Source organism: Battus philenor, unplaced genomic scaffold, assembly GCF_028537555.1.
Source record: "Battus philenor isolate CCGP_79_NKW_IND1 unplaced genomic scaffold, ilBatPhil1.0.hap1 SCAF_25, whole genome shotgun sequence".
In the NCBI taxonomy this organism is placed as follows: domain Eukaryota; kingdom Metazoa; phylum Arthropoda; class Insecta; order Lepidoptera; family Papilionidae; genus Battus; species Battus philenor.
Window position 1 is genome coordinate 8,446,029 of NW_027181688.1, and position 11,184 is coordinate 8,457,212.

An 11,184-nucleotide genomic window follows, 5' to 3' on the forward strand; every position below is an offset into this window, starting at 1 on the left:
GATTTTATTATAGGGCCTATATGAAAATTAACATTTTTATGAACAAAACACCGAAAGTGTTTACAAAAAATAATTTAACTTAAGATGCAGTTAAATGTTTTAGTTGCATTTACTTCTTTACTACTTCTTCCTCTTTTCCTTCCTAAGATAGAAATCTATGATGAGAGGCTAATGTCTAGCAGAGGACATCTTACGGCTGAAATGATGTGGTCTTAGCACGATGAAAAATATTTCTTTTAAAATTTCACTTTTATGGTAGAACGTATTTAGAACGTATTATATCTGTTTACATTTCTGTGATATGCTAAATCAAATGAACTAAAACTTATTAACTTGAAATCCAATCATAAATATATCTTGTTGTTAGTGAGAATACAACCGATAAAGAATTGTTTTTAATATTTTCAGTGTACTGGTGAAGGTTGTACTTCAGCGGTAAGGCTGACTTTATATATAAGTTAATTACTTTCATGTAATACTGCAGAATCTATCAGCCATACATCGTTTCACTTACCATGAAACAATAATGTATCTACAAAACTGGTTTTTAATAGTTTTTCCGTGGAATAATGGGTAAACCCTCTAATGTTTATATATCTATATATAACTATTTGATTTTGCTTAATAATTTAAAATTAATAATATTTATTTAATTATTGTAAAATATAAGTTTTGTTAAAATATTATTTAATATTGGTAAAATATGCAATGTTCCCAGTGCAATGGAACCCGGTGCCAAAATGTTACGAACGGTGCGTCGGCGATGGCTCGCCAGTTACCATCATCTGCTTCCAACTCCAAATCTTACCTGACCATCGAAATCAGTCAAGATTAATAAAAGAATATTCACTATAATTTGTTTAATTTCAGACTCCTATTGGTTAAAATCCCACAATCTTTTAACGCATGTTATAAAAACTACGAAAACATTAATCGTAGTTTCAACAGATATTTTAATTATTCTTTGTCGAGTCAAAACTATGAACAGTGTCGATACAATTATTGTAGACATTACACTGTCGTGTTGCAACCTCAAATTAGTAAAATTCTTAGCTGTTAAAAACTAAAGTTTTTGGTCAAAAGCTCTTTTTATATGAGAGACAAACGTTTTTGTCAGCTTGCACCTTTAGAGAAGGTTTAAGTTACCGCAGTGGACCAAAATATGTCCATATTATACTACTAGTAACAAAATGTATCTATAAGGTAGCCTTAGATAACAGGTAACCTTTTTAAGGTCGCCGAGAAATGAGGGACGCAGACAGGGATAGATTTTTTAGGTTTATTGGACCTCTGCCTCACCTGAAATTAACGATTACAAGATCTGCGAGGGTACATACTTTTCTAGAATTTACCTATTCACTCTTGACTCGAAGACTTTTAAGTTATAGCTATCCGTACAGAAAAAGATAGAAGTACAGATATCAGTGCGAGTATAAGTTCAAAAAAGTTTTTGTTAACTAAAAAGAAAAATGGGAAATGTTTTCATTAGATTTCTGCTTTAAAATTAATTACCTGTAATTTATATACGGTTACCTCTGGGCCAGGTTGGTTCTGACCGGTCCTTTTGGCAATCAACGAGCAATGCATATATCCAGCAAGCAACATATCCAACAGTAAAGATCCTATGGTTGAAATAATGATGATGGTGATGGTAATGATGATACTAAGCACTGCTTCAGTCTAGTAAGACGAACTACTACTAAACGTTTTAGCTTTCATCTATATTTAACAATGAATAATGGCGAATTAAAACCAGTACGAGCGAACCTAATTATAATAATGACCAATAAATTAAACACAATGATTCGTACAATTTATTACCGTGTTATTAATCGTTGTTCCTCTAATTACATTTATTATACAGTATTTAAAGGTTATCAGGGTAACGCGCGATTTACGGTAAATCAAAATGCAATTTGTTTTGTTGCCGATACTGTGTATTTTAATTGACGTTTACTATTGTTGTGCTTCGACGGTAAGACAATATTTAATTTAAATTATATTAAATAAGCTTAAATAAAATACATAACTGTTTGTTCGATCTTAATAGAGATGTCATCTTCGTAAGATATCTACTGCACAGGCTTGTGTTCAGAGTATACATAATAAAACTTGAATGCCTCAAACGTTTATCTTTAATACTTTTATTTATACTAAATCGATATCCCGTGAAAAAGGCAGGTCTAATCTGATAATCTGTTGATCTTGACCAACAGATTATGAATAACTTTCCACAATATATATTAAATAAATTCTCTATATTTAATTATGTTACTCCTTCATCTTCTTTTGTTCCATCGGGCAACAAGATGTGCGGATTTACGACATCCGTACATCCGTACATTTACGGCTGAACTGCAAAGATGTGCCAATCACAACTTTTTTTCGTTCCACCCCCTATTTTGTAGGGATCAAGGATTTACTTTCTTGATTAAATTTTTCACTTCCTATTTATTATTTTCATACTCTTCTTCCATTGTTCACAATCTCTATCATTCTGTTCTTTATTCCATAATTCAGTCAATTTTTCTCTTCCGCTCTAATATCCTTTTAGTACATCCTCAATTACTGCAGTTTACTTTATTTATACTATTTATATTTATCATAGCTTTTTTAATTCATTTTACATCTTATACCTATATATCACAGTTCTCTTATTTTCAATATTAGTATTTACATATTTAATTTATTTCTATTATAATTAGCCAATTATAACTGAGAAGTTTAAAAAAAACAGTGAATTAGTTTCTGCTAGGCAAACATGTACCATCGTGGACCTCGTCATCGCTTTAAATCAGGCAAGAAAGAGGTCAAATGCTTCGCCTATAAATGTTAAAAAAATACTCGACTAATTAATATATGTTTACGTTAAAGATTGAATTTAATTTTTTTAAATTAATTGTGTCTGAACAACTCTAAAAACTTTTATGGAAACCATATTTCGCTCTCGTGCCATAGTTTGCCGATCCATGATCTAGAAATTCAAGTTCCTTTAGTAAAGTACCCCTTACTGATTACACTTATTATTGTTTATTACCTTACGTTATGTTATTTCTACTATTTCTAGTGACAATTTTGAAGTGTATCATTTATTTATTCAGAACAATGGACGCCCTCTCGGACGTTGGTATAGCTACAACAACGTAAGTTCGAAAGTCTGAAATTATATTTTGAACACTAAAAACTTTATTCATTATTTCATAATATTTTCAAACTTTTTTGAACTATTATTCATCTCTTTCTTTTCAGCATAAAATGATTAAAAATAATTATTCGGTAAGTTTCATAATTATTCTTATGTTGATTAATTTATTTGAAAATCGTCCATTATTCAGGCAATATCTTAGAAGCTTTCTGTGATATATTAAATACCCTATTCTTTTTTTATTCTGTTAATTATAACAGAAGAAATAAAAAACATGGTATTATTTTATATTTCTGCTGACATCTGGCATACAAACAATAGAATACATCATAAAACTGTTACAAAATACCGTTCTCTACACTCAGTTGATGCCCAATGATAGGACTCAGGCATAGTTAGGTCGCGGGTTCGATTCCTATAATAAATATATATATAACTATATGAGATTGCCACACTCACTAACAATTTTTCTGATGATGGGCAGCAGCGTCTTCCGCATACCGTAACACCACACTACGATCGCCAACGTGTCTGCCAAGCGTAGCGATTTCGCTATATTCACCCATAAATGTCTTTGGGGAAAGTCTATGCCTTTTAGTGGGTAGAAACGACGACGACGACCATCTATAAGTTTATAAAATTGTAATTGAACTTCTTGCAATATTATACACGTTATTGAAGGATGTAAAAATTATGATAGTGATCACCTTTCATAAATTAGTGATATAATTAAATTTTACCAACGGATGACATGGTCAAGATCACGGTAAGTGTCTCTTTCCGCTAAACATGACGATGATAAATTTAATTCTAATACAAATATAATAACGATCTTTTTCTTTTAAATGGATAAAGCGTTTATCACCCAAAGCTGACAATAAGAAGGCTAGGTGTACAGGATTGCACAAGCTATGCCTCGACCATAGTGAAACGGTAACTAATGTTTTTCTTTAAATAATTTTACATACACGCAGTGGCAGGCAATTGGTTAAGGGTTATCTTACAACTGTATGAAATAAAATACAGGGTCATTAGTTGTAAACGGCAATGAACAGCTAATCCTCTTCCGCACATGTACGGAAGTAGCTAAATATTGGTCATTTTCTTACTTAGGATGGACTTCCGCAAGGTAACGCCTGATTCCATTAAATAGCTAATCAATTAATTTACGCCTTATACAAAAACTAACAGTTTCAAATTAATAATAAATGATAATACAGTAAAAAAAGCCTTTATGAAAGCGAATTATTACGTATTAAATTTAATTAATATTTACTGTCCCTGTAGACTTTATACTGTCACATGTCATTGGCCTGTCGCATTTCAAAAGAAAAAAAATATAACTTATTTTAGAGTAATCCTTTTATACAGGTTGAAGTGTAAAAGCTCAAAGCTTTATATTCACCTCTTTAAAGTTTTTAAAAATAATTCTTATCAACCCTGTATAGTAAGGAAATGGTGACATGGTATATACTAATCCAAGTATTAAATAAATAAATAAATACGAAACGAATTTTCTAATTAATCTTTGGAGAAAATTATAAAAAAACACGATTGATTTAAAATTATCTTTAGGCCAAAAGTTCATCTTTTCATATTTAATGGAATCAGGCGTTACTTCGCGGAAGTCCATCCTAAGTAAGAAAAGGACCACTATTTAGCCACTTCCGCACATGCAGTGGTAGTCGTGCAATGAAATGCACCGCCCGCCAGCCCGCTGATAAATGCGTATGCGGCAAACAATGCGAATCACACAACCGCCACCACCAAATTACTCAACACGTGTTTCACCCCTCCGCGGGGCATCTTCAGGAGTTATGTTACACCGATTTGTGCCAACAAATTAGTGACTCTGTGTTTGGCACTAATCGTTGTAACATAACTCCTGAAGATGCCCCGTGGAGCATTTCATTGCACGACTACCACTGCATGTGCGGAAGTGGCTAAATATTGGTTCTTTTCTTACTTAATCTTTTCAATCTTGTCAAAATTTAATGTGTAATAATAATGAAAAAATGCCATGAATTTGGCTTTACTTGGAAATTTTCTACGAGGTAAAGAATGACAAAATTGCTAGTCGAACGAACGAACGAGCCCAGCGGATTGGCAAGTTGAAGTGGTAGTGATAATGCCACACGTACAGATCTGATGACCGAGACCTTAAGGATCGAAAGTGGAAACCATGAACGAAGCGAAGCGCAAAATGTCCTTCAACAAAGTGTACAGACGCCCATGTTAAGGTCCTTAGAAGACGCTGTATGCAGAGATCTTCCAACCGGTCTTATTGGAAATCTTTTGGGAAAACCTAAGTCTTGCTGTGGACAGCTAAAATAATTGCTAGGATGGTCTCAGTGTTAAGTTCTTTGTGCATATGGTGTAAAACAAAGTATTGTCTATTTATATAAATTCCATCGAAATAAGAAAATTGAAACTATAACAGACATCAATGACATTTGTTTCAAGATGAACCGCTCTCTTTCTTTTCTTTTCAGTCTATAGGCGCCCACTGCAAGGCATAAGCTTCCCTCAAAGATATCTATAGGGCATACACGATCCTTGGCAGGCGGGTTGGCTATCGCAGCGTAGCATTACTGTATACGGAGGTCACTGCTGCCCACCCTCTGGAAACTTGTGAGCAGTGGCAATCCCATATAATTAATGTACATTGTGAATTGTAAAGATGGCTTCCCGGGGAACGAACCCGTGACCTATGATCACGAGTCTCATACATCGAGCGCTGCGCTATCACTACTCAAGTGATAGCTCAAACAGTGCTCCAAAAATAAAGACGAAGAAGGCCCAGTCTAAGGCAACATGATCCACATCTTAACTTTGATACGAATCTCTTATTTAAAATAGTAATAAAATATTTCTTTATTATTATTTAACAGCACAAATATCATCACGTCAAAGCCCATGATGGAAAAGTACACGTATTTAAAGGTGGCAAAAAGAAGGTATGTTTTGATAACCTGTATCTTAACTCTTATAAAATTTAAGCCATAGTGGTACCGAAAGCGCTTTACCGCTTGAAGGTATTCGCGCAACAGAATGGGAAATGTATCAGTGGCTCCGTTCTATACATATATATACTCAACTTTACTTATTAAGCCACTGATGGGAGTCACTATCCAGAGATGAATAATATAACGTTTGTTAAAATTTGCTTCCAAAAACTTCCAGAAACTCTATGGTAGTTCCTTTTAAAAGAAATTTAACAAATTTTGATGTGTTCATTATATTATCAACCATGTAAATGAGTCAACAATCTAATAATATATATTTAGTTTTAGATTTAAAACCTAGAAACAGAAGGTCTAAGATATCTCGTGGAACTTTAATATATATACGTGCACTTAGACCTATAAAGGATTTGTTAACTTTTGTAGTCGAAATGTAGGCGTTACGAATTTATTTTTATTTCTTGTATATATCATGTCATTATGTTATTAAATATGTTTCAAAAATAACCTTTATAATACCAATTTGTAACTTTTAAGTAATAAATAATGCAGAATGAATTTCTCCGACACTGCTCCATATTAAAATACTATAAGATAAAGTGCTATGAAAGTAACTAAAATATACAAAGAGTGGCCAAAACATGTACCTATTTATCAAAAAAACGATGCCTATACACATATACCGACGTTCTTGAAGAGATCTTATATAAATATTTGTCCAACAGGTGTCGTGGTCGGAACATCACTACGTAAGTAATTTATTTATGACTGTTGTCAACGTTTCCAAAACGTGGAACTAAAAAACAAAAGGCGAAGATTGTGTCCTGGCAGTCATGACGCACTAGGTTTGCATACCTAATTACGTCGTGGTCACCAATATGGGATATTGCCTTCTGCTTGCAATGAAATTAGTGTAGTAGATGTTGCCTTATATGTTTCATAAATTCTCATTAAAATCTAATAGCCCGATACTTCCAACGCGTGTCGTGAGTCTACAAGTACAGAGCTCATGAAGGAGTGACGTAGGCGTTACTTAATTTCGCGTTTTGGGAACTTTGAATGTAAAGTGGGCAAAAGATTCGCCACAGTCTTTTAGGTTATTTTTGTCATTTTTATCAAAGCTTTTTTCTTCTTCAGGTGCCTGATCGATTAGCGAAGGTTAGAAAGTAGTTTCTATTTTTAATTTAACCTGAATTATATAATTCAGGGTGTATACCCTGTTTACTAGCCCAGAGTTTGCGCTGCAACCGTTATGTCATTTTTGTCCATTCACCCATCTTTTTCTGTATCAACATTCTGTATTTCACATTCTAGATATTCCAAAGTTCGTGTTGATGTTCAATGAAACACCCTCTTTTATAATCACAGATCTTAGATTACATAAACTATAACTAAGACACAAGTTAAATATGCCGCTATTTAAATATTTTGTTTTAAAATATTAAGCAGTGCTGCTAATATAAAAATCTTCGTAATAAACAAAATTAAAAAATCATTTATTTGTTAATTATCTGCGTCAACAGGCTTCGTAAAACTACAGCCGCTTTAGACTAGATTGACTTGATTCGTTTTTATTTATACAGACCATTAAGGTTATATTACTAAGTAATAATATTTATTTTGTTTAGGGTCACAGTAGGTTCTCCATGCTACATAAGCAAATGGTGAGTTGACATCTGCAGAGGTCCCCTTTTTTGAGTTGTGGGCCTAGCGTCCAATACTCACTCAACACCAAACGATTTTAGAATTTAACACTTCCCTGTGAAATAAATAATCTGATGTCGCAAGCTGTAGCTCATAAGAAATACCTCATGACTGGTCAGTGTATTTAGAGTTCACCTAAGACTTGAGTTACCTTCCCCTATTGTGAAATATGCAGCTGCCACACTTCGACTACATTAATTTATTCATTGCAAAGCCTAGGCTTTCTCCAAATATCGCCACAACCGGTCTCGTGCTGTCCGCATCGACCAACATCCCCCTTTTAAAAGCCCTTCAGCCCCAGTGGCTGTCGGCTGCACAGGCGATGTGCCCTACCTACTGCCAATTTAAATAAGCAACTCTAGCAGCAACGACTTATGTTCTTGTTGTTTTGTTTATGTTCTTGTTGCTTCTCCTGATTTTCAATTCGATCTCATTTTAATCACTCCGTATTAAACAGCCATGCAGCTTACTTCGTACTAGTTTCATTTTAATTAGAATAGAGAGATCTCTCAAAATCTAAAGTTTTCTATAATTAAAAAAGTTATTGTTGTAGTCAATCTCTAATGTACCTATTTTTAGCGTATTAGCCTAGCTAAGCGTTTTTTGCTGTAAGTACCAAAGAGTTTAATCCATTTATACAGTCCACACGCTCGCCAACATTGTCTTCGAAATATACTAATGGGCCAAATTGTTATTGACCACTATTCCATCTCGCACCGTTGGCAATATTGCAGATAGTCGAGATCTCTTGGATACAATAACGTTTATGGATCTTTACTATGTTGCGCCACCGGTTACTATCTTTAACACCAGATGACCCAGTATGAGGATTGGTGTTGTGTCAAACGGATTTGTTTTGATCTAATGGCACTGACACGCTTTAGGACGTTTGCTTTCGACTTTTCCGATCACCGCAACCAACTGATGGCATTACAAGCTTTAGAACACTATCTCTCGGCTTTTCCGATCACCAATAAATGTTCGAGGCTTTCGCTATCTTTCCCGACTAAGTGGTCGAAAATAAATCATATTAACCACTACATATAAACAACTTAGTTATTTTTATGACATTCCAACCGGAATCTAAATCATTTGGATTGCAATATGTAAATGACGATGATCCTTAATTATATTTAAAGAAAATATATTTTTTGTATACGTCAATCTCGTTTTATAAATACGAGTACAATTTGCTAAGTATCTGTTTTACATATTTTTTGTTCCTTATATTATTAATCATCAGATCAGTAGAACGTCTACAGCTGGACATAGAACTTGCCCAATAAACCCGAATTAAAGTGGATCTTTCTATGGAGATTCTTATTAACGTCGTCCTTATACGTCCTTCATAGATCACTTTAGAGACGCTCGTAATTCAAAACCATTTTTCATAAAGATCTAACCATAATATGCATAGAAATGCTTATCACTGCCTGATGTATGCGTACCATTAGCTAGGCGCAACTGACAAGACGTACACGAGATACTAGAGGACAGATGGCTTGACATTTGTCTACCCACCCCGTCCCGCTTACATAGGAGGTGATAAATACATCAACCACTGGATTACCACTTGAAATAAAATAACATTTTTTCTCTCTCCATAGCCTGATGTACCTGTAAGTATGTTATATTCTTTTAATTCAAATAAGTACTTTTATACTCATAAAAGTGTTTTTCTAGCTATTAAACCTGGTCACTTTCTATTAATGAGGGATATTAGTTTGTAATGACGTTCCTCTTATCATCACCAAATATTTTTTAATCATTCTCTTTCTCTCATTTTCTGTCAATTAATGTATGGTACCACTATAAATTAAAGATTTCAGAAGTAATAAATAACGTGATGGTATAATAGTAAGAAAAAACAATATCAAAATTGGATAGACCTTCTTGTGGTAAAGTGCTCCTAAAAACTTTCTATTCTTTTCTGTTTATGATTATTTGAAGTTCTTTCCACATGCTGGACCCACGATCTCGTCAACCTATCTATATGACATTAGGTCTGCCTCTTGCTCTGATACGTCGTGGTCATATTATCATCATACCTCACCATATGACCTATTTCTTTGTAGAGAGTAGATAAGTGCATCTGTTACACCTTTTTTATTTAGCTAATAAATTATTTATTTTATCTTTAATTTCACACGTAAATAAGTTCGTTCTCCAGTTAATAATCATCCTGTCCAATTAATTTTTATAGTTAAAACTGCATTACGACATACATAGAGTTCCATTAAACTGTCGTTTTGTTGATTTGTTTATTTAAATAAATCGTGAGAGACTATATATAGCATATATTATATAGCAGAAGTTTCTTAGGAACTGGAAGGCTGTCTTTTCTATTGTATTATCTCCGCTGGTAGCGTTTAGATGCGATGATTAGTATACAAAATGAAATTGCGAATTTTATGGCACACAATTGTTATCAATTATTATTTTTACAGTTCCTTTACCGGGATTACGAGCAGTGGTTCGGTAATTACGACGAGTTTTACTTCAAAAACAAATACCCGAGCCTCATATATTTCTGAACATTTACAATTAATAAATCGATTGCATAAATTATTTTTTATTTGTAAAATAAAACCTCTACAGTATATAGGAGATGGTAATTACCTGACAGTAAAGATGGTTGGCTCTGATACCTGCTAAAATACTCTTTTTCTTGAAATCTCGCAATGTATTGTAATAATTATTTAAGACAAAATTCCTTTTTGAGTGTTAAAGATTTTGTTAGTCATAATTACACTTAATTTGTATGTCATAAACAAGTCAACCATATTAAGGTTAGAAGACGTTAGATGCAGGCCACTACCAACCGATCCTATTGGAAACCACTAGTGGTTGCCTATTTCCAGAAAAAGCTATCGTCGTTGCAACCTATAGACGCCCACTGCACAGTATAAACCTTCCCTAAATATATCTATAGGCGGAGAGTATATATACCATAATCGGCACACTTGACATGCGGACTGGTGATCACAGAGTAGTATACACAGAGAGTAGTATATACACACAGGACGCTACTAGCCATCCTCTGGTAACTTGTTCGTGCAGCAGTCGCAATATTATATAACTAATACAGAAAGTGTGAATTAAATGAGATTATATCCCGGGAATCGAATCCGCGACCTACGATCGCAAGTCTCAGTATGCTGGGCCACTACTGCGCTGTAGTGGAATATAAAATCTATAGACGAATCGATTTTTACGGCATCGAGCTAACACTTTTAATTATGATCATTTAATCGATACTGAAATATTACTTCTAATCAATTCGCTACATTTTCCGTAACGAATAATGAAGTGTGTAGAAGCCATCAGAATGATGTAGTATACCACCGGAACTATAAATTTTATTCAATATTA

General features: G+C 33.7%; 1 protein-coding gene and 1 long non-coding RNA gene across 4 annotated transcripts; both read left to right on the forward strand.

Moving 5' to 3' along the window:
- Window positions 1-1,878: 1,878 nt before the first annotated feature.
- Window positions 1,879-7,309, forward strand: LOC137925015 (uncharacterized). Of its 3 annotated transcripts, none has more exons than XM_068768444.1 (7): window positions 1,879-1,975; window positions 3,102-3,143; window positions 3,250-3,276; window positions 4,001-4,078; window positions 6,037-6,102; window positions 6,834-6,857; window positions 7,246-7,309. In XM_068768444.1, the coding sequence occupies exons 1-7, from the start codon at window positions 1,910-1,912 to the stop codon at window positions 7,276-7,278; spliced, it is 336 nt and encodes a 111-aa protein (XP_068624545.1). In that variant the 5' UTR covers window positions 1,879-1,909; the 3' UTR covers window positions 7,279-7,309. The 3 variants fall into 3 exon arrangements, with proteins under 3 accessions (XP_068624545.1, XP_068624544.1, XP_068624546.1); XM_068768443.1 differs by having other exon boundaries at window positions 3,250-3,275; window positions 3,994-4,078; XM_068768445.1 differs by lacking the exon at window positions 4,001-4,078.
- A 425-nt stretch (window positions 7,310-7,734) lies between these two features.
- Window positions 7,735-10,377, forward strand: LOC137925029 (uncharacterized). The gene is made up of 3 exons (XR_011107628.1): window positions 7,735-7,772; window positions 9,420-9,431; window positions 10,260-10,377. It is a non-coding gene; the product is annotated as an uncharacterized lncRNA (long non-coding RNA).
- The last annotated feature ends 807 nt before the right edge of the window (window positions 10,378-11,184 follow it).